Source organism: Excalfactoria chinensis, chromosome 4 (assembly GCF_039878825.1).
Source record: "Excalfactoria chinensis isolate bCotChi1 chromosome 4, bCotChi1.hap2, whole genome shotgun sequence".
Lineage (NCBI taxonomy): Eukaryota > Metazoa > Chordata > Aves > Galliformes > Phasianidae > Excalfactoria > Excalfactoria chinensis.
This window is the reverse complement of record NC_092828.1, coordinates 45,065,198-45,089,732: the sequence shown is the minus strand read 5'-3', so window position 1 is coordinate 45,089,732 and position 24,535 is coordinate 45,065,198. Positions and strand designations below refer to the sequence as shown.

The 24,535-nt window shown below is 37.9% G+C and overlaps 1 protein-coding gene across 5 annotated transcripts in view; it reads left to right on the top strand.

Annotated features, from left to right (window-relative positions):
• Nucleotides 1-11,087: 11,087 nt before the first annotated feature.
• Nucleotides 11,088-24,535, top strand: part of WDR17 (WD repeat domain 17) — a 47,378-nt gene continuing 33,930 nt past the window's right edge. For 3 of the 5 annotated variants that reach the window (XR_011903374.1, XM_072334577.1, XM_072334576.1), the window contains exons 1-2: nucleotides 17,946-18,190; nucleotides 18,355-18,422. Coding sequence is in view for 2 of the 5 variants with exons in the window: in XM_072334577.1 (XP_072190678.1) it covers nucleotides 18,163-18,190; nucleotides 18,355-18,422 (96 nt within the window). In the remaining 3 variants the exon portion in view is untranslated. Of the gene's footprint in view, nucleotides 11,276-17,945; nucleotides 18,191-18,354; nucleotides 18,423-22,742; nucleotides 22,933-24,535 lie in introns of those variants that run through there. The other 2 variants (XM_072334578.1, XM_072334579.1) reach the window with 2 other exon arrangements.

The window sequence follows — 24,535 nt, the reverse complement described above, 5'->3', positions numbered from 1 at the left end:
GGCTGACCACCACTAAGGTAGTATCTCTTTCTGGATATTGCTCCTGTGTGGAGTTTCTGCAGCAAACATTAACATTTGCCTGAGCTGTCTTGTTCAGTATCAAAGAATATCTGACAATTTGCTGACCAGTTTCACTATTAGTAATAGGTTTTTCAACAGAAGTCAAAGAATATACCCTTAAAAGTACTATGATTATTGCAAGTTTGATGAACTACTGCTTACTTAATCTGAAGCAACTTCTGTACTGCTTCACATGCTTAAAAAATAGAAACAGCTATCTACCAGACCTAAAAAAAAAAAAAAAAATAATTATCTTGGCAAGAATCAGGGTACTTTGGCATAATGCCACCGGCACCTACTAGCAGTCAGTACCACTTACCTGTAGTAAGTCCTGGATCTCAACAGTGAGGCTTGAGCACTCATACCATGGTTCAGCCTCTACTGAGCGCAGCTCTAATGCTGTGTAGTGGCAGTTTAAAATGTACCCTTATACTGGGTTATCACTCTATATGCAGACCATGATGACTGATAATAGAAATATCTACATATTAATGGAACTATGTGCAATTTTAAAGCATTTTTTTCAGACCTGTTTCTACCAAATGTACAGAGCATACATTAGCATTTTGGAACTTCCAGTGCATGCTGACTGGCAGCAGCAGAAGCTCATCTACATGAGAGAAATCATGCTGTGTAGATGGAGAAGCTGAGAAGCACAGAATACATCATGAGGAGACTGTTCTTGAAACTGGAAAGAGCCCAGATGTGATATCAATAACACATTTGCATTTCCTTCATTGCAAGGAAACGATTTCAGAAGAACAAGCATGAGAACATTTAAGCTGTTCTTTTTAGGGTTCTGCTTTTAGAAATGACAGCTACCGTACCTTAAACAACTACTACAGTTAAAAGGAGTTTCTATTCTTGGCAGCTACACCAGATTGCACGGATATTATTTACTAGATGATGAAAAGAAATAGTTGAGTACTTGAGGTTCTCCACATACTTCAGAATTACAAATATTCCAATGGAAAAAAAAAAAATTAAAAGAAATTCATAAATTAATGAGCTTAATTTGTGTTTTTCCTCTGGGTATGGCTGATTCTGTATTTAAAATAGAACCACTGACAGGCCTGGTAAGAACAACATTGTAATTACAGTTGTTTATATTTTCCCGATGACAATATAATTTATTTTTTTGGCAGAACACAATCTGAGAGAACTTTAAGTCATGTCTTCTAAAAGATGTTAAGAACACAATTCATCTTACAGGATACATTTAAAAGAAAAAGTAATTTCCATAGATGTAGCTTGGGAAGTTATATAATGGGTTTTTTTTATTTTATTGTGGAGTTGAAGATAAAGCCGCTTAAAAATTTTCAGCCTTATGCATGTCTAGGAATGGATAACAGAGTGCTAAGCTAGTAGTCTGAACACTGTGGCTCTTCCACAACTGAAGATAGAGAATTCTTCCAATAATACTAATTTAATGTTCTATTATACAGTATTTTCTATGAAAGAAAACTGGGGTTTGAAGGCTCTCACAAATAGGAAAATAGATTCTTCACTCTATCTCCTTGTACAGGCATATGTATAAAGATGTATAAGTTAGTCCTCAGAAACATAACAGACTACAGTTCCCAAATTCCAGCCTACCATGCAGCATTTCTAAATAAGCTGGAATCAGCAGTACCTTGATTGAAAAACTGGTCATTAACATTACAAGCAATCTTCAGTCATTTATCAGAACTCTGCATTTTTACCTGAGTTGATTATCACATTGTAATCAGCTCCATAGTCTCACATCACAGTTAAAATCTCCTATAATAAAAGGGATTTGGCATACATTTTCTTTTATTTATTTATTTATTTTTATGCCGACTGTGACACTGTAAACTTATCCTTAGTCTGTATCTGTATATAAACCTGCTGACCCAAAGACCAAGGCAAAAGAGCAATCCTTCCTTGAGGTTTGTAGTGAGACTGAGATTGAGAATCTAAAGCTCTTGAAAAGACTTGCTGGAAACTAAGGGAAGCTGAACAGAAGAAGTGTGTAAGGTGACACTGGTATCAAGACAAAAGATGTTTGATATCAAAACATAATACTCCAAATACTGTGAGAGAGAGATTACTTGTGTAGCCAAGCTGTACTTCAAGTCAGCAATTAGCGCAAAGTGTCAGTTTGTGGAAGTTAACACAAAGCAACTTTGAAAAACATCTCCATTATGTGCTCTCCATAAGATCTTTATCTTATTCTTCAGCTCCTCACCAGCAGGCAGACAGTTGCAAGCACATGCAGCATGTCCTCAGTAAAACATTTATCAGCCTGACTTCATTAAAAGAAATCCTCATAGGGAAAGTATTTCCACTCACCTAAAAAGTTGTTTGTTGGGGTTTTTGTTACTTTTTTTTTTTTTTTTCAATAGTAATCATCATGGGCTAAAGTAAAGTGAAAGGAATGAAAATAATGAAGAAAAGGCAGGATGGTAAGAAACAAAAATATTCTAGATAATGTTCTCATTTTCATTTTGTTCTGCTGCTTTTTAAATGCTTTCTATCTAGAAAAGTACTCTGTTATGAATTCTCAGTAAGAGAAACCTCCCTTTAAATAAGGGGAGACATGACAAAATGGGAAGCATGTTATGAAAATGTGTACAAATGGAACCGAAGGGCAGACTTCCAATCCCGGAGCAGAAGCAGCGGCTTGCAGAGGTGCACTGCCCTCTGCTGGGTGCGCTGCCTGCTGAGGCTCTGCGAAGCCTGAGCCGCGTCTCCTGGATACAGGCGATGAGATCGCTGGGATTTGCAGGACGTAGGTGTTTATTTATTGGTGCTTTAAATATGAAGTCAGCTGTTATAGAGAAAGTAGAGAGTTGTTTTCTTTTGTGGGTTTTTATTTATTTATTTACTTAGTAATTTTTTAAATTTTATTTTTACTATATTTTTGTGTCAGTGCTTGCTATAAAAAGGGCAGCTTGCCACAAACATATTATCCATGCTTGCCTGTCGCTCTACAGGATACCAAAATAGGCAGTTTTTGGTGCAAGAGAACCCTGGTCTGTCCTCTAGGGCTTTCTACAGAAATGGAGAAGTCTCAAAACCTTAGAGGGACAGACATCAGAAAGGAGTTCTCAGGGACGGCTTTTTAACCACAGCTTTACACAGCACTCACAGCATAGAAGCTTTCATCAGCTAACTTTCATAACGATCAACTGCTCCAGCAAGCTTTTTCTTTTTATACAGATTTGAAATAGCTGCTCAGATGAATTGTGTTACTCTCCGTTTCCATGCTACAGAACATTACAAAACTGTAAAGGAGAACTGAAAGAAACCCTCCTCACTGGGCAGCAGTCCAATAAATGAACAAGCCTGAATGAGGCACAGAGGTGCTGATATACAGCCAGTAATGCTATCGCTCTTGCTGGTTTTCACAGGACCGACTACCATCCTGTTGTGCAGGTAACATAGGCAGCTTATAGGAGAAAAAAACCTATAAAGGAAAAAAAAAACAAACCGCAAAACCAAATAAATCAGAGCCAGCCCATAGCTCTTGCTGGTGCACTGATTCCTCTGAGAACAAGAAGTCAACAACTTTTATGTTGATCTTTAAGATTCCAAAAGCAATGGAAAAAAAAAAAAATCACTTATCCATCCTCTAAATAAATCTTGCTGTCTTCTACATTTCTCAGTAGTGCCAAATGATGTAACTAGCCTCAGTAAGCAGAGCTGATGAGGCTGGAAGATGAGATCTTGCAACAGCAAGACAAAAGCTTTGAATCTGTTACTGGAAAATAATGTTCTGAAAGCTGCAAGATTTGCAGTCTGAAAGGAAAACTCATTTGGCTCTTCTTTTCTGGAGCTATGAGTAAAAGTAGCAAGGAATAAGAAAGAAAAAGGGGGGAAAAAAGGAAAGGAGGAAGGAAGAAATGGATAGAGGGAAGGAGGGTGAAAGAAAAGGAAAGTAATACACATTTGAAGCAATACCATGAATGAATAAAATTGAGTTTGTATATATGACTAGTAAGAGACAGAATAAATACTATCTCTAGTCAGCTGGTTTTTGGTTCCACATTTAGAATTGTTCAGATGAAAGCAACATTTCCCAGCAACAGCACAGAAGTCCAAAAGCAGATACGTTATTTCTACTCTTATAAAATTTTGCATATAAGAAGGAAGCTATTCTTCCTATGCTTTCAAAGGTTTCAGATTTTTTTGAGTGTGCTAGTGGGAAGTTAACAGTTGGTTTTTAACGCTGATGATTAACGTGTCAATCCTAACATTCATCATTTATTTTTCTTTGGCTTTTTACTTAAGTAATTTAGAACCGTGCTCTTCAGTATTTTGGCACTGCAGTCAAAAAAACCCAAGAACTTGTGATGACTATATAAAGAAAATTGATATAGCTATGGAAAACACAGTATATTCGCTATTCTTCTAGGTTGGCAATACATCAACCTAGGATATGCTTGTGCACAAATGACAGCTTTCAAAAGGTAAGAAACTGCATACTGTAACTAGCTTGTGTCAGCCAAATTTTGAACAAATTTTGCCTTTTCCTTACTGTTTTGGTTAAGATATGAAACATGGCAGATAAAAACAGTGAAACAACCAGAATACATTTGTCTAGATTATAGTAAATCTGAGCTACTGTAGAGTTCATTAATTAGAGCACAAAAACATACAATTTCCAAAACTTAAAATTGAAATGGTACAATGCATTTATCTACCATAGAAGTTCTACTGTGCTTCCTTAGCTGTATGTTTGAGATTTCAGTAAACTTTGAAGTCACAGTGCCTTCAAAACCAACCTAAATATTCTCTGCTCCGTCTCAGTCACCTCCAAGTGAAATCCTGTCCCCACTGCAAATAAAGAAACTTTTGCTTGATATAATGAAAGGTAGAATTCATTAACCCAATATCAAAATGCAATAATCTTTCTAAAAGGCAAGATTTAAGGTGCAGTGCCTCTATGGAGACTGCTACAGTACACTTTATTTAATGTAGATATCATATTTGAAAACAACAACATCTTTGTTCTGGAACTTAGTTCAATTCCAGTTACACTCACTGTGTTGCTCTCCTGAAAAACACTGATTTAGCCTCCAGAAATGAGTAAGCGAGCATGAAGAAATTACATCTGCATGAAAGCACTTGACAAGAAATATAATATCCTACTTTATTCAATGAATACTGAAGGATTTGAGTGGCACTGAGGTGATGGGTGGTGCTAAAGAGAGCAAGAATGAATTGGAAAGAGATGAGTATCAAATGAAATTGTTGTTTAATACTTTGTTCTCTGCATATGAAGGATTAATTCTTAGACTGCTGCACTACATATAAGAATAACGTGTGAACTTCAACACCTTTTCTGACTCTTCAAACTGCCAAAGCCTGATATTGCATTATTTGAGGTTAAATATTATCCCATACTTCCAAACTGCCAGCTTTCAACCTGTGATTAAGAGAAAATGATAAAAGGAGAAAAAAATAAAAAATAAAGTAGGAGAACTCCTGCCAGAGGGGCTACAATAAGTTGGATTTAAACACTGGAAATAGCACAGTAAGGCAAGAAAGCTGAAACAAATACGTGCCTGATCCCTGAAAGGCTACTCTAAACAAACAGAATAGGACTGAAAAGAAGTATCATGAAAACAGAACAGTAGGGGACAACTGAAGTATAAGAAAGACACGGAACAGTAAAGTGATGACTTCACAGATTCAGGACAGAGATCAGACTCTAGCTCTCCCTCATGATCCAATGTACAGTCCTTGAACTCATAGGGCTATCTCAAAAACAAAGATCTAGTATAAAGGGAAAACAGACTCTATCCAATTTCCAATCTCATTCTCATGAAGCAGTGAGGTCTGCTCCTACACATGCCACAGGCTCTGCAGTGGAAGAATGCAGCACCACTGCATGTCCCCTGCACACGCTGTATGTCCTAGGGAGCTCCACAGTCTGCATGTGAATCAGTGTTAGCCATAGCACTGAATCTGAACTCACTAAATGAACCCTGTTTGGCTCCATTTGGGATTGTTAGAGCATGATGGAAAGACTTCGCTAGCAAAAGCAGTAACTTCAGTCTTTATGTCTCCAGACCGATGGATCTGGGCCTTAGCCCTGATTACATTCCTGTGTATTCCTTACATTGTTTTAATATAGCTTCAGCCTGTGCAAATATGCATAAATAAGCACTCAGAAACTGCCTTATGTGAACACACAATACAAACAAGATTTAAAATGCAAGCAAGCACCTCTGTAGCAATTTCAGTAAAGGCCAGACATTTTATCCTGAGCTGAAAACTGATTTTGCGAAAAGACATGCCACTACTGTGCTGGCTGTGTCCTCCCACAGCCATTTGAGGGTAGCCATGGTTACAGAGTGTAAAGGCACAGCCAGGCTTGTTGTCTCTTCCCCCAGTCTTCTATACCACTGTTGGGACTCACTGCACTTCACTGCACCTCATATTGCCCTGTGGCATCTTGTCTTGTCTCATGGCACCTCAAGTCTCATTTCTTGTGACCTCATCATGGGGTTACCCGAATTCGTTGTAAGCGTTAAGAGTTTACAGCTCAAACAAGGATAAATTTAAGCCAAGGCATAATAATTCCAATAGAGCTGACAATATATGCTTCATTCTTTCTACCTGCAAATACTGAAAGTGAATAAAAAAATAAAAAATAAAATAAAATAAGTGTATTGTTAAAGACCTACAATTATTCCTGTTTTCTGCCATTATCTGAGACCAAAAACATTCAGGGTTTAGTTGTCATAAAACATAAGCAACTCAGTACAAAGCTTCTGAGTCAAGAAATACTTCATAGACTTCTTTATATGTGATTTCATATTAGTTCTAAGATAGAGAAAAAGAAACTTAGCTTGCAGGGTTTAATTTAATGCTAAACGTAAGCTGAGAAAACTTGCTGATGTTTAATTTGAAATGTATGAAATAAATCATTTGAGAGAAAAGATAATTGCTGCCTGTGAAACAGGAGCTGTTTTTAGTGGGACTGAGTGATAAGAAAGTTAATACCTGTCTCTTTCTCTGTTCCTTCTTGTAAATATTAGAAGGAGAAAACAACAATAAAACAGTATTTCTTGTATAGTTGGAAAAATCTTGGCTCTTACAACTACTAGTCTGTTTACCTGCATTTTTTAATGTAATAGAGGGCAAAATATTTCTTCATCTTATTTAAGAGATCTTCTTACATTTTGTCTTTTTTTCAGAACACATCGGTACATCACATGGACTTTTATAGACAAATTAAATGATGTAAAAAATGCTTTGGAAGCAGATGCTTGCAGGAGCCACATATGATTAGCACTGACAGTTGTGTTCTGTATTTATGTGTGTTCGATAATTTTTTTAATACTTATAAACAAATTCTGATTCTGAAGAAAGGGTTATTAAACACTGGAATAGGCTCCCAAGGGAGGTGGTTGAGTCACCATCCCTGGATGTATTTGAAAATAGCTCGGTTGTGATTTAGCAGAGAGTTGTTAGGGTACTATGGTTAGGTTGCAGTTGGATTTCATGATCTTTAAGCTCTTTTCCAACCTGAGCAATTCTATGATTTTATGATCTTGTTGAAGATTCCCGTGTACCTGAGGCCTTCCAAGGGTAAGCAGGTTCTTTCCTTTGTTTTTATGTTGACAGCTGCCATATTTGAGTATGTCCTCACTTGCTGTAGCCTAGGACTTTGCTACTCTGCTGTCATTGCTGTGCTTTCCATCGCTTCACAGCATTACAATGGTTTATGACTGCTACTATTTCAGAACAACTTCCCAACAATTTGCAAGTCAGTTGTAATGTTCTTTCTGTGTCTCAGCAAGAAACATGTCTCAATATGTATAAAAAGCTATATACTATTTACTGAATAATTAGGAAGTAGGAATGCCAAATTAAGCATAAGTTCCTGCAGATGCCAAGATGGTTGAGATGTGCCACCATCAGACAATCCTCTTTGAGACAGCTTTGGCATGCTGCACAGAGTTCCAATCCATTGAGAGGTTCAGCACACCTTGCTGCCTGTAGTGCTTTTGTATCCTCTTTCTTCCCCATAAACTACATCTCTCTCAGCTAAAGGTCTTCTTTTTCCTGGCAATACAACTACTAATTTGTTATCTAAATTGTGTAAAATGCCCACAAAGGACAGGTGAAAACATCAGATAGGGCCATCTGTACACCCTTCGCGATACCTGCCAGATAGTGTAACAGGGTATGGAGGGGCGTCATTCAGTAGCCACTGAGCCTAACATGGAAGCACTGTCTAGGGAGGCTTAGTTGGGTCAGCATATCTGCCATACCTGGGTGCTTTTTTGGTTTCAAAGGCATTTGTTTTAGTTAGCATCAACATACCACTAAAGTTTTGCAACAGGCTGGATACTCCTCATATTTCTGAGCAATAAGGAGCAATAAGTAAATTAATAATTAAAAAAAAAAAAAAAAAAAAAAAAAAAACCACAAAAAAGAGGTGTTCTATACATGAGGAGTTTCTGCTCAGTTATGATCCCAGTAAAAGCTGCACCAAAGTCTGCAAAGTATAATTTAAAAGGCTATTTATTAGAGATAACAAAAATAAAGAAATAATAGTATAGATAATCTTGCCTCCGTTTAGATACTAGGAATCCCAAGTTTCATTGAATGGGCCTTCACTATCAAGGCAGTATGCTGTATGGAGTCTGTTTGTAGAAAGGGTTTCCCCATGTTGGTTATTTGAGCTACCGCAGGATTTTTCTTACAAGAAAATACCTCTATTAATTATTTCCGCTGTTAAACAGAAAAGATACCCATTGCAATTTTAATGAAAGCAAGGCCGTGCAGGTGCTATAATTGCCAGTACTAAGTGGAGGCTGCCTGTTACAATGAGGTGGTAGAAAGGTGGTGTGTCAGAAAGCCCAGCTGAAGTGCCTTTACACCAGTGCATGCAGCATGGGAAATATGCAGAAGTTGGAAACTGTGATGAACTTGGAAATTTATTATCTGGTTGCTATAACAGAAATGTGGTGGGATGATTCCCGTTGCTGGAATACCACTGTGGAGGGGTATCACCTTTTTAGAAGGGATAGGCTATGTGGGAAGGATGGGAAAGTTACCTTGTATTTTAAAGAGCAGATAGACTGTGAGCAGCTCACTCTGAAAAACAGCGAGGTGCAGGTTGAGAGCCTGTGGGTTAGAATTAGGGACAGGGTCACTAGAGGGCACCTGATCAAAGGAAGCCTCCAGCTGTAGAGAAAAGATGATCAGAGGTCTGGAGCACCTCCTCAGTGAAGACAGGCTGAGGGAGCTGGGCTTGTTCAGCCCGGAGAAGAGAAGGTTGGGTGGAAGTCTCATTATAGCCTTCCAGTATTTAGAAGGAGATTATAAACAGGAGGCAAATCAATTTTTTTATGAGGGTAGACAGCATTAGAAGAAGTGGGAATGGTTTTTAAGCTCAAGGAGGGAAGGTTTGGAAAACTATTGATAATCACCAGCCAGAAGGAATCTGCCATCTTGGGACTCCTTAGGTCATGCAGAAACTCTGTTTTCAAAACCTAGCCAGTACAGGTCCTTAAGGCAAGTGGGGCATTCTGACTTGGTCTGATCTCATTTACAAATGTTGGATTCTCTGACAAATACTCAATTTCAAAAATAAATTCCAGACAGGCATAATTCTGTAACTACCAAGGAGGCAGCTCCTATTAAGGAGCTTATTCTGGAGCATTTGAAATTGTTTATTTTAGACATAGCAAAGACTGTATGCATCTAACAAAACAAATGCACTAACTACTAAGTGTAATTTATATAATATCTTTCAAGTACTTTCTTATTCTGACACCTTTCAGTAAGCACTTCTCAGCAACAATGGAGAAAAGTAATCATTGGTATGAGTCCTACATGAGGAAGAAAATTGCTTGACCACTGCCAGGCAGCAGAATAGTGATATGATCACTCATAGGAATAGAACATTGAAAAACTAAAGGAAAATATTGTTTGCTGTCTCTCACCAGAGGTCAGTCACATCGCAGAAATGAAATGAAAGTCACCAGAGTTCGAAGTACCCGCTGATTCTATAAGCGGTGGAAAATGACACTCAATTTAAAGTTTTATTTCTATTTTTATTCATATGTAGAATGAATAATTTATGTTCTGGTTTAATAACAGGGGAAGGAGAAAATATAGAGCTCCGGTAAGGAAAAGAATGAGCTGAGGTCTTTTCCAACCTCAGTGATTCTATGAATGAAGGTGTAGTTCTGTAAATTGCGGGCTACTGCCTCACCATATGTACTGCACTAATATCAGTGACCGTAATGGTGATGCAGTAAATTGAATCAGGAGATAGTTTGGTCTGATAAATGAGTGTCTAGTAAAGATCTGTGGCTTAAAAAAGCTCATGTGAAATACCCGATGATGCCAGGGTGGTGGAGGGAGGTGCAGCAGAACACATTTTTGGACTCGTTGATGTGACTAAGAGGTTGAGGGGATACCTTATAGCTCTTATCACTCTTCAGATACCAGCAAGGTGACTGCAGTGAGAGCGGCATTGGTCTCTTCTCACCGGTGACAGGGCGAGGGTAAATGGCTTCAAGGTGTGCCAGGGTACATTTAGGTTGGAAACTGGGAAAACCTTCTTTACTGAAAGGGTTGTTGAGCACTGGAATAGGCTCCAAAGGGAGGTGGTTGAGTCACCATCCTGAATGTGTTTTAAAACCACCTGGATGTGGTGCTCAAGGACACCGTTTAGTAGAGGGTTGTTAGGGGTAGTTTGGTTAGGTTGTGGATGGATTTGATGATCTTTTCCAGTCTGAGCAATTCTGTGATTCTATTCAGTGTGGTGTCCACAAAGGAAGCACAGACGGCTCGTTGGCTCAAGAGTCATGTCAACTTACAAATGAAAGGGTCATTTCGCCTGAGGGTGTGAAACCAGCTCTCCCCTCCTGACGCAGCGCCTCCCCGCCGCCATGACAGAAGAGCGGGGAGCCCCCTACCTGGCACGGAACAACTGACGCGGAGCGGCACAGCCCGGCTCCCGCGCGCCCCTCGGCGGCTCTCCCAGCGCTGCCGTCAGCGGCTCCAATCGGCGCACGGCGGGGCGGGCCCGTCGGGTTGCCCTGGCGACGGGGTTGCTTTGCCCCTGCGCTACGGGAAGGCAGGTGAGGGCTGGCGGCTGTTAGCCAGGTCCCTGTCTCGGCGTTCCCTGCCCCGCCGCGGGCGGCGGCTGAGCTCGTTTTTCCGCGCGCGGTGTTCTGTCATCTACCTGCGGCCCTGCCGGGGCTCTGGGCGGCTGTCGGAGGTGCGTAGGGTCGTGCTGGGGAGTGGTGTTGGGCCTTGGCGTGGTGTTTGGCAGTGTTCTGCTTTAAGCGTGTCTCTCTGCAGGCGTTCTCATGTGGAAACGGGCACTTGTAAATATGGGGGTAGCAGTAGAAGTAGTAATACACCTGGAAAGTACTCGTCCTTTGCAGAAGGCAAAGAAAACGGAGCTTTGGGCTTGTTTGTGATTCAGATGCCTACCGTGCTGGGTGTGTGTGGGGGGGAACAAAAACAAGTGCGGAGAATCATAAAATAGTTTGGGTTGGAAGGGACCCTTAAGATCATCTCGTTCCAACCCCCTGCTATAGGCAGCGGTACCTTCTAAAGACCAGGTTGCTCACAGCCCCATCCAGCCTGGCTTTGAATGCATCCAGGGAGAGGGCATTCACAGCCACACTGGGCAACCTGTGCCAGGGTCTCAACATCCTCAAAGTAAAGAATATCTTCCTAATATCTAGTCTAAATCTACACTAACTGTTTTTTCAAGGAAAAAAAAAAAAGAGGCAGCGTACAGTCTGAGCACCCAAGCTCATGAAGATAAGCTTGAGACAGTTGACACTGCAAGAAAAAGTAGTATTTAAAGTTCTATTAAATTTCTCTGTTGTCTTCGGAATGCTGCTTTATGTAGAAATGGTTGCATGCAATTTGTGAGACTGTTTTTGAGGGCTTGAAAATAGGTGTAGAATCCAAGTCTGGGTTTTTTGGAATGCAGTAGTAAGCTTTATAAACCTGGATTTTAAAGTCAGTAGGGAGCTTCATGTTATTAGGAGTTGTCCTAACTACTGCAGAATATAATACATAAATAGCTGAAAACTGGTTACGTATGGTAAACAAATCAGATGTTCTTCCAAATTTAGCATGGTATTATTTTGCCCGTTATTCGTAATAAATTACAGTTCCCATTGTTTTAGATTAAAGTTACTGACCTTTGCACTTCCTAATTTTTGACAGCACTAGAATAATGGAAACACCATTAGGTTGTGGCATGTGCCACATTAGGTTGTGGCATCTTTTCACCTGTCTCTTCCCTTTCTATAGGTGTATGTGTATCAGTTACAGATGTAATGTCAAATGTTAGAAAACAAATGTCTTGCATGAATTAGTTGTGTTAACTTTGTGTTTACATTTATATATATTTTGCAAGTTAAAACTGTTCAAAATCAATTAAGACCATAGTCAATTTGGTAAATTGTTGTAACCCATATGGGGGCAAGGTGATGTAAAGAACTTGTGAAGAAACATTAGTAATATAAAACGTTAAGATAACTTGCAGGCATTGTCTGACTGGATTCATTGCTAATATATGTCATGGTTCCCTTGCCTTGACAAGGACATAGAATCATGGAATGGTGTGGAGGGGACCCTGAATGTCATCTGGTTCCAACTCCCCTGCTGGGAGTAGAGGTGTCAGCCCTTAGATCAGGCTGCCCAGGGTCCCATCCAAACTGGCCTTAATCACCTCCAGGGATGGAGCAATAAAACTTCTGTGGGCAGCCTGATTTTGTGCCTCACCACCTCCAAGAGTCCAACTGTCCACCTACCACCAATATTTCCCCACTAAATCATGTCCCTTTGTACAACATCTGAGTATTTCTTGAACACTTCCAGGGACAATGTCTCAACCACCTCCCTGGGCAGTCCATTCCAGTACTTGACCAGTCTTTCAGAGAATAAATTTCTCCTAATATTCTACCCAAAACTAACCTGTACTTGCAGTTTGTTTTTGGTGATGGAGTTTATCTCAATCCTTTTGATTTATGTTTTAAGATCCTCAGTTTTATTTCTGTCTTGGATTTAGTTGTTTCCATTACTTGCTCTCATTAGACAACACTCTTCTTAATGAAGCAGGACCTACCATACCTACTGATAGCCTGGGCCCTAGTCTCTTCTTTCTCTTCCTTTTTTAGTTGCTGCCAAGTCTCTGAAAATAGCCATGATAGGAGACTGATGATGGAGTGAAAAAGGATATGTGAAATTCCAGAGAAAAATTTCATAAATAAGTTTGTATGCTTAGCTATAAAAATTAAGACTTACTAAAGTGTGTGGTTAGTGTTGAGCAGAGCTCCGTAATCATTTGTTATTAACCTATATCTTTTTATGTCCTTAACCTGCTGGTTCTGAACACACAAGTAGCTGTATCCCTTTCAGATTTCCAGAGAATAGAGTGCAATCTTGTTGCAGATGAAGTGTTTTCTTTTCTGATGATAGGATTGTTTGGAGTATTTCCTGTTGATACTGTGGTTATTAAGAGCACGTGACCCCTGGCGTGAGCTGTTAACTCTGCAAACTGTTCTGTAAAAATTCTTAGGGCTGAAGATCTCCATGCTTTGGAAGATTATGCTGGAGACAGATGCCCCAGTGTTCAGCTGTTTTCCTGATAAAGCTATTTTTATCTCATCTGTTTCCAGCTTTACCTAATTTTCCAACCTTGGGTTATCAATTAGCCATCTATATTTTTTCTACTTAACCTGGCTCAGCTAACCAAAATCTGTTAACAGTAGTAATCATGAACTGCAAAGGGACACAGCTGAACTCTGAGGGGTATGAAATACTTGCCTCAAGTTTCACAAGTAGGCAGGATTATTTCTTTTTGTCATAGTTTTCTCTCCGACTTGTAAGTTATGTTTTGCTTGTGCTTCTGATGCTGAAAATTGTTTTTTGCTACATTCTTAACATGTTAAGATGTCTTAAATACACTAAGTGGATCTATCTCAGCTAATTTATATTTCAGTACATTTATTTTTTATTTGATAAACATGCTGGCATAGCTTACATGCTATCTGCACCAGGACAAATGCTATGGACATGGTATAACAAATAGACGTAGCATATTTCTTGCTGTATTATGTATTTTCTGACAGCCAGAAAGTGCAATACATCAGCTTTGATTACATCCAGATTTGATTTATGTGTTGTGATTATGAAATGGAGACCAGTATTTCAGCATCTAATTAGCTTTGGGTAAGGTTATAATTTTTCTCCACAGATGAACAGTGTGCCTTCCTATTTTTGCTTTATTAAGAAACTTAAAAATCAAAGATATGTAATTTTCCTTTTTCTTCAATGTTGTAGCAGCTCTTCATTGAATTTGAATAGAAATGTCTGCTAAACAGTAGTAACAGTGATAGTGCATGCATGATTATGCTCATTTATATCTTTTTCTTAATAGATGTTCAAGTTGTTTCCTTAGAAGGAAAATACAACTGAAAGTTTCGTTGGATTTGTTTTTCAAGATCCAGTTATGGAATAATCTTAGGAAGATGTGTGATCAAGTCCAATCCTCTGCTATTGTTGGCAGCTAGAGCCTAATCTTCTTCATAAACCGATAAAGCTTAGTCTTAAAGTTAGCTGCACTTTTGTCCTTATACTCTCACAGGAAGGTTGTTCTAAAGTCTTGTGCCAGCACAGTTCTAGTGATGATGATGGTGTTTCATGGGTGTTACTAACAGCTTGTTTTGATCACCGTGAGGTGGCATAGCTATTAGCTATCCTATATGTTATCTTGAGAAATCCATATAACTTGTTGGAAAGAGTAAATGAGGGTGAGAAGGGAAAGGAGAGACAACATACTTGCTGTTGTGCCATCAGTACTCTGGGAGCAGTTGGGGGGAAAGACCTAATTCCTGGCTGACCTCATATGACAGGCTTCCTGAAACCTAGGTTGGTTATGGCTTATTGCACGGCCTCACTGCAGGCATGCTATTTTTGGATTTATTGTAGGATATTGACAATAATAATTGACAATTATTACATACTTCGTGTTCTCACTGTAAAAGTTATTAAAGCACAAATTAGTAAGTAAAACCAGACGTGCTTTTTTTTTTTTTACTACAGATACTGATATACTGAGTTTACATAATGCCATACATATCATGAAAAGAAATCAGTGGACTTCTATACTGTACTAACTAAGGATTTTTAAATGGCATTTTGTTCTTTAACGTTTCTTTTTTTGTCTTTAATTCCCATCGTTAATTTTGTTAGTCAATAATTTATAGTAATATTATGGAATATATTACAAAATAATACCTGTGATGTGGATTGACAGAGAGTAATTCTGTGAAAAAGTTCCAAGTGAATTGTGGGATGAACTCATAAAATACCAATTTCTGAAGTCCAGATATTCAAAAATCATTCTTAATTTCAAAATCTGCTTAATGCTGATTTAGGGCAAGAGTATATCTAACTTGTCCGTATCGTTTCTTCAGTAGTCAAATACCTAACAATTTCTGAGTAAGATTGTAAGCAGAAACAAGCAGTTATTAGAAATGCGTTTGGAGAAATACAATAATTGATCGCTGATTTGACACAGTGTATTAAAAAATAGGAAATTTGATCACAGAAGTGATAAATCAGGATAGGGAAGTTGTAACTGTTCGTCTGGTTTTGAAGATATTTTGTCAGAACTGAAATGAATTGCTGATCGCAGCAGTTGTCAGATAGTATGGGAGAACAGCGTCAGCTTGTTAATTGCAGTGTCATTTAGATCTTGATTTTCAGATGTAATCTTCTGTCCTGTGGGTTTTGGATAAAGTGTATATGAATGTTATATTTAGGGATATGTTTTAGTGTTTAGAGATTGAGGCCACAATACTCTTCAATTTATCCCTTCAGATTCTGTTGAGGATATGTCTTTCTTTAAAGAACTTAGTCTCACAGTGAAAAGTTACCTGCAAGAAAGTGTCTGGAAGTAAGATCAATTGTAACATCACTACAAGAAAAACATTAGTTCTGTAAACTTTGGGGCCAGTCATTCATCTCCAGTAATGTAAATAAAACACTTATGTATGCCTTAAAGATGTCTGTTCTGGTCTGATCTACTCAAATGCCTTATTAACACCCAATGCTTGAACAAAAAATCAATTTGCTCTATTAGGACTTTGATATCATGGTAGCTTTTGTTGCCATTAAAAAAGAGAATGAAAGAATGATGGCTGTATGCGTATAGGAGAAATGCTGAGTCATGGCTTCAACCAGTGATTGAGTGCCTGGTGGGGAGGCAGGGCCAACCCAGGGGAGCTCAGGTGCATGCAATGTTCCTGAGTGACCAGGAGTGGAGCCAGGATACCCCCCTTCCCATATCTCATTTAAGGGCTGACAGGGGAGGCAAAGGTATCTTGCTGGAGATTCCAGTATACCTTTCATGGGTAAGCAGATTCTTTCCTTTGTTTCTGCATCTGTGTCTGCTGCATTTGGGCATATCCTCATTTGCTGCAGGTGGGGTTTTGCTACTTTGCTATCATTACAGCACTTTCCATCTCATTGTAGCACTACAGTGTGCTAAGTGGATTTTTGGTTGACTGCATGCTATGCTATTCATGAAACATAAATAACTGATGTAGGCTTTGAATGGCAACAAATCCCAGTTACTGCTGAACTAATAAGGCTATATACCATATGTAATCTTGAGCAATGTGCCCTTATCAAGAGGCAAGGCAACCTGAAAATAGTCTTTCCTAAATATGCTGCTATTAAGCTGGTTTTAATATACTCAAAGTGGTGGTTTTTAGGTTGTGAAAAGCAGTAGTAATGTGCATATGATTCATTTAGCACATCAGTGACTTCTTTATCATTTAGTCAAAGACCAAGGATATTGTTGAGCATTTCTTCAGTTGAGTGGATGTATCTGATATAAACCTGTATTTCTGATGTAGTTTGGTGTTGCAGACAATTGCAGCTTTATGTGTGAAACAAAGTCTTTAAACTCTAGAAGAATTTCAGCAGTATGGTAGGAAGCTCTTTTTTGTTCTTGTGTATGTTTCTGCTAAACTGGAGGGCTATGTAACTCCAAGCAGTCTAGTTAATCTGGAAGTGCTACTTCTCATAAACATATTGGGTGTCTTGATTTAATCTTTCTGTAGTTTGGTGCTTTGCCTTTGAGTGTCATAGTTATCGAGTAAGACATTGGAAAGCTTAAGTGTTGCTGCTTCTCTTCCCTGCTGTGTATCTGAGAACATAACTTGCTTACCTGATCACCTTCATGAAAACTCTGTGCTCAAGTAGAACTGGTAATGACACTGAGTTGCATACTGGTGTTAAGAGGGAATCCAGCTCTTTTGTGACAATAGGTAATGCTGACCGTCAGCTCCAAATTAACATGTGGCACTTCAGACTGTTATTTTCTTTCTTTTTTTTTTTTTTTTTTTTTTTTCTTGATCAAACATTTGCAATTATTCTATTAATAGCTTTAGAGAAACAATTCAGCCTAGAAAGATACAGGTTGTCTGGGTTCTGGACTTCAGAAGTGGGGATTGTGTAGTTCTCAAGGATCTCTAATTATCATGTAAATAATACAACTTCTTTACAATAAAGTCTGACGTGATACTTATTGTAGAAGTAATAGATATATGAAACTATCCTGAGGGAGAGGAAAGCGGTGGATGCATTCTGATGAATTAGTGAAAATTAGGCTTCCTAAATTTGCCAGCCACTGCTGGTAGCTGTGGCTGAGCCCTTCAGGCTGTGCACATTGCAGTGAAGATGCTTTTGCTTGCTTTTCGTTTTAATGTTGTTAAGCATAAGATGTTTTGCATTCAGTCATTGCAGCCACTCCTCCCTCTGCTAGCTGAAAGCACTCCCTACGTAACCCAGACACATCACATCATGTGACTCTGGAAGTAATTTATATTTTAATATCAGCTCTTGTGCACTGAACCACTCTTCTTACGGACAGTATATGTAGGGGGAAAAGACAAATCGTTATTGGAGACAAATAAGAATGATTCAAAGAGCAACCTCATTTTCAGAGCTCGGAAGCATTCTAAAATCAAGCTTATAGCACAAACCTGCTGTAGTTTAAAATACTGGAATGCACAATCTACTGATTTACTGTTTTAGTGCTGATTTCTGCTTCTGTTCAGAATCCAATATATGGATAACATTTATATTGCTGCTAAAGGTATCTCAAACGATAAAGCTTTAAATTCATAAATATATCATCAGCGAATTGTGACAGAGTTTAGATCTGATCTTTGGTTGGCTTGTAGTTTTCAGTAAATTTTAGCACAGAACTCGTTGTACTTGCAGGTGTTCAGATTCTGTATTTTTAATTTCCACACTCAGTCATGGCTTGGATGACTTACATTTCCCACTGGTTTGATGAAGATGATTGGTATGAAGGACAGCAACGAGTAAGAATTGCTTAAATTAATATTTTTCTCCTTTTAGTTTTGTTTCTCTTTAAGCTTCTGTTTATTATGTAACTAGTATCAATGTTTCTATGGTGGTGCAAGTTTCAATGGGATTTTTATATCATATGTAACATCTAAACTGATTTTATATGAAAATTAATGTTTCTAGGTGGATAAATTATATTGGAAGGTAAGGCAGCTGTTTGCATAATTTAATTGCTAGATTTCTTTAATATTAAGTGAGATGGGAATCAAGCATTCAAACTTACATTAATTCTTTGTGCTATGGTACTATGTGTGGAATAAACTAGTTAGATGTGTTAATTGAATAAAAAAAACAATTGGGAGATAAATTCACCTGAGGTCATTTCCAAGTTTCACTTTGGATATGTGTGCTTTCCTTTTTACTAACAATTTTCTGAAGAGGAGGTGTGGTTACTATAGCAACATCTGCTGGGTAGCTTGGATTCCTTTTTATAACCATATGCTTTGGGCAAGCTTGATCTACATCTGCTTTCATAGATTTAGGGTGAGAAATGAATATCGTATTTGTTTCACTGCATTGAGTTGTTTTACGTAACTGTAATTTCTATTTCTCGTTTTAATAGTGTGTTCTCAGCTATTGAATCAGAATGTGGGTGATGCTACTGAAACACAAAGGCCAGCAGCTTTTAAAAACATATCACGTATCACATGGTAATATCATTTATAACCTCATGAATATTAAAAAAAGGTGGATCCTTGTACTTGCACAATTCTAATATTACATGTGACTCTTGCCTTAGAATGTCTCAGAAGTGGAATAATCTTTTAGTAGCTGCTCAGCAGATACTCACAGATGAGATTGTACCTAGAGGTAACATCTTGACAGTCAGCCAGCACAAAAGCAATCTTTAGTGATTTTGGGAACTTTGAATTGCAAGATGATACTCTTATGTAGGATGTTAGGTGTTTTACACTGAGATAATACGAAGGAGTGCATACAACCATGTATCATATAATATATAGGAAAATTCAAGTTCTAGTACAAAATGAACAGTCAATACCTCTAGTTTTGCAACCAGTAAAGTATGGTGTCTCAGGCTGATTGTATGTACTTCAAGGTTCTTGATGTATTGTTAGAAGTACCAGACTTAGTCTGATTCAAACTGTAGTATTTCTATTTAGTTTGTCTTGTTCAAGTCACACTTTCAGAGATATTGTAGTGAAGCTGTACTTGTAGTGTATTAAGGAAGTGAAGAACACTTCTTCATAGGACTTCCTTGAGATCAGATTTTTTTTTTTTTTTTGTAACGTTTAATTTCTATGTTTAAAACTTAACAATAACATCTTAATGTTTTTGTTTTCAAGTAAGAGTGTTTCTGCTTTAATATTTTTATACTCGTATCCTTGAGAAGCTTCTCTGGCTTGTGGAAGAGTAAGAGTAAGAATTCTAATTGTGAATTTTGTTTATTAAAATATTATTCTTAGAGAGATCTTCATAAACAGTCAAGGTGACTGAATTAAAAATGCAGTAATTCCTATCTAATTTCTGAATGCCTTGCCTTGAAATTAGCATTCTGTTACTGTTGTTTATCTTGAATATCATTATATACTTCTTGAGAGAAGTATTTGATTTAAATTATTTCAAAGTTTTGGGTTGTTTTTTGCGTGTGTGTGTGTGTGTGTGTGTGTGTGTTTACTGCATATCCTTAGAATTGTGTCATCCGAGATGAGCAAGAATACCAGCTCACAGAAGGATAATGTTAACAAAAATTACACGTTATTATGTAATAGCCTGTAAGCAAGGGATTAGAGGAGCAACATGAATGGAAGAATCTCTGTGTGTTTGCTGAGCTGGCACCATTAAGGAAGGTGATATTTTTTTTCTTTTCCTTCCTGATTTCTATCCTAATGTTTTCTAGGAAATGAAAATGAGCTTTGTAAGGAAGCATGGCTGGTTGGTTCTGTATTTAAATAGGGCTCCTGATTCCTTTGCCGCAAATCCTGAAGTTGCTGCCTGTACCATAAAATCCAGTGTTACAGGGCAAAATGCACTTTCAGTCTGATTTAAGTCCAGACTTAACCAAACAACAGCCAGTTGCAGAACATTTCTAGGTGTCATGATGTAGAATGTTGACAGCAACAGCACAAAACCATGACATCATGTCATGTGTAGGACATCTTCCCATGTGAAGTCAGATAGTTAAGTCCGTTCTGCTAGTACTTCAGCTCTGGGTTTATTGAGGAGGTTTAAAATAGCTGTGAAAACTAAGAGAACATTATTCTTTTAAAATACTTTTTCCTGTAACTGTTCTTTTTCTAGTCAGTGTCCAGATAATCAAACACACCCATTTTAAACTTGTTAGTTAAGCATAAGTTAGGAAACTTGCAGGTGATGAGTCTAGCAAAGGATTCTGCTGTTCTAGAAGAACGGTGTTGAAATACAAAGCTTGTTTCAACTGTGGTGCATTGAAACTGGCACTCTGCCTCTGGGTATTCTGATACTCCATGAGCAGCTGGCAATGTGTGCTCTATGAATTGTGTACAGAAGTAGGAAGAAACTTGTCTGCTTCTTTTTTTTTTCTTCCTTTTTAGAGAAGCATGCAAAGTGTCCATGCAGTCAGTGGTAAGCTAGCAATCAACCTGGTGCTTTAAGAAATAGTCAGCTAGCAAGGTTAAATCCTGCTGGGAAGTATGAAGTTCTTAACTTCTTTTAACAGCACTATGTGCATAAACCTGCATAATTATCCTGCCTTGTCACTGTTGTGATATATGTAGGCAGTTTTAGGTAATCTTTTGCTGAGAAGTATTCACTTTGAAGCAGTGCACATACATCCTCAGTAAGACTGTTTAGGTACCTGCAGTAGCAACTGCAGTTTGATTCTATCAAGAATTAAAAGTTCTTCAGGATTTTGTGGTACTCCCTGCAAAGCAGAAAGGATGTGCATTTGAATGTAGCAGCTCAAATGATATCAGTATCAGTTCTCGTCTTAAGCTCTTAGAATTGCTAGATAACATTGCCCTCCATCCTTTGTTTCTAATTTCTTTTTCTATTAATCTACCTAAATCCATGGCAAGTGATCTTTGATAGTATTCATCAATTTGTCATTCTCACAGTATAAGATTTCTTCTGTGTGTTTTCTTTTACTTTGGAAGTTCTTCAAATTACATTTTAATCTTAGGGATATAGAATTGTGCAAAATACTGATTCATACAGGTAAACATTCACAAGGCTTTTCCTACTTTATGAATGTAGTAGAAAATTTAGAGAATGCACTGGCTTCTTAAATGTTTTAGAAAGGATCATTTATTTAAGTTTATGGATATTTCATTGCTGTTTAGTCTTAGATTTGATTTGTCTGTTTACTTTTAAGTTGCATGTGTAATGGAATATTTCCAATTATGCTTTATTTGATGGGTCTGGACAGATTACTAGCTATAACTTAATTTCTTAATGTGGTTATAATGTGCTTGGTGTTTTCTAGCCCCTTTGGAAGAGTACTGCTTAATATTAAGGCAAGCACAGAGAGGATGTAGATTGGTTTCTGCTGTACGTGCAGGCATGGAGACTTCTTGTTTTGAAAATCTCCATGTTTTTATCCAGAAGAATTCTTTGTCTGTTCTCTGACGCTTCCAACTGGTCTGATTAAATAGGGCAGTAGAAGTGAAGCTCTAAGGTTGGCAGGTCACATTTTTATCTCCAGTGGTGTTTCCCACAGATATGCCCAGTGTTCTTAAGGAGACCTAAAGTCTCGTTAAAGTAGGTCTTTAATTACTATATTGTCATTGACCTTGGAGCAATAGTATGGCTGAAAGATAATATCTGTATATCAAACCTACAGCTGTAGCAGCAAGCTTTTCTCATAAGGAAATGTACAGACTTAACTGGAAGACAGTAAGAATAGAAGCAGGAGACACCTAGGACCTTAGTATACATAGCTGTTCGGAAAACAGGCTTTTGATATATACAGAAGCATATTGATTTACATAAAATATACTCACTTCTGTGTTCGTGCCACATTGTAAACATATATTTGCTAATGGTATTAGTATATGATAGAGGTTGGTGCTTGATGGTTGAGCATTTGTGAATACTTAAAACATGCAAGCACATATAATAGTTAAAGGGTGCTAAATGCTTGATCTGAACAGCTATTATTAAATAAATACTGTTGTACAGTCAGAGAAAAACAAAACAAAACAAAAAAAAAACAATGAAATAAACTGAGTAGTTGAAGCAGAGAAAGGGAGGTAATGCTGAAATTGAATTTGTGCCTGTTAAAGACCTGCAGTTGCTAAGCTACTGCCACTGTGTGAGTGTTGTGCAACACAATGCTCAGTCTTTTCCCCTGCATTCCTTAGTAACTGTAGTGTTACCTGAACATCAAGGTTTAGTTCCTTCATGGTCAAGTGAAGTCATTTTATTCTACAACCAGAACGAGATTTTTGCATTTTGGAAGCAGCAGGGTCACATGGAATGATGATGGAAATTCTTAATTGATTTACCAAACATGATTCTTAGGCTAAGGTAGGAATTACCAAGCATTTATCACTAAGACTTTGATATATAGCCATGTCTATGTATCTAGTCCATCCATGTGTTATTTGTAAATAGTAATTCTAAGATGAATAGAATTGCAATTTAGTGTTTTGTCCCTATATTTAGCAACTTACTGTTGTTGCTGCTTATGCCAATTGTTGCTGCTTATGCCAATCGGGAGGGAGGGGGGAAGAACATTTTCATTGTTGTCCTCCCTCTTTTGCTCATTTCCTTGGAAACCGTAGGCATCCCTTATTGGATTTCTAAGGGGAGTATATGTGTTTTTTACATGCATAGCTTTTTTCCAGAGTATACTTGAGAATCCAATGTAACTACTTCTGTATCGTTTATTTTGCTATATAAAGAGAAATAAAAAACGGCTGCACGCCCTATTTTTGAAGCAAAACAACTGAGTCTTAATGAAAAGCAACTATTGATAGGAAACTGTTCCTAATATGTAGTGTGGTTTGTTGAAAATGCTTGTATCAATTTGTTTCATCGTGGTACTACTTAATGAGTTGAATGTTTGCACTGATGAAAATGTTTTCTTTAAAGATAGTGCTGCACTTTGTTAACAATCTGTACTCTTACAAGTGAGAATAAAGTGCTTTATAATATAGAGTTGAAAATAACTATATGTTAAAGTAATTAGTTTGCAGGGAGGAGTAAATTTTAGCAAACAATACCTTTGCAGATGTTTGTATTCATGGTATGTAAATGGATTATAGAAAAGTGACCAGGCTCTTGCTCTGTCTAGGCAGCCTTTTGATATATAAACATTAATCAAATATTGAGCTAGATTTATAATTGATCTTGCTCAGCAGAGCATTTCTTGTGTTTTTATGTTAAAGTCAGTTATCCTCTTAGTCTGAGTGGAGCAAGTAGTCTGAGATTCCTTTTGTAATATTGTTCCTTATATATATGCTTATATTTTCCTCTGGTATTTCTTGTATTATATCATTTCTTCAAGGACCTTTTCTGTTACAGCTTTTAAATTCCCTGCAAATGATTATTTCCCTCATACACTGCAGAGGAAAAAGTGTAGTTAGAGCAACTGATTTTGTGCACACATTTAATGATAGTTAGCAGAGGTGATGTAGAGGAAAACCTTGTTTCAGACACTGGAGTCATAGATTACTACAGCATTACTGTATTACTGTTCAGTAAACTTTGCTTTTTATTTTCCACAACTCACAGCAGTTAAGGAAACTTAGCTTCTCCTGAAAGAATGGTGATGAGTAATTCATACTCATACTAACCTAGTGGCGTAGAATCATGTAGGTTGGAAAAGACCTCAAAGGTCATCTAGACCAACTCAGAACACATCACCCATGCCCACTAAACCATGTCCCTCAATGCCACATCTGCACTTTTCTGGAACACCTCCCTGGGCAATCTGTTCCAATGTATTACTTTGCTTTCTGAGGAAAAAAAAAAAAAATCTTTGCAAACCCGAACCTTCTCTGGAACAAATTATGGCTGCTACCTCTTGTCCTGTCTATAGTTATGTGGGAGAAGAGGCCCATCCCCACCTCAGCACAACTGAGACTCCTTTCTCCAGAGCAAACAATCCCAGCTGCCTCAGCTGCTC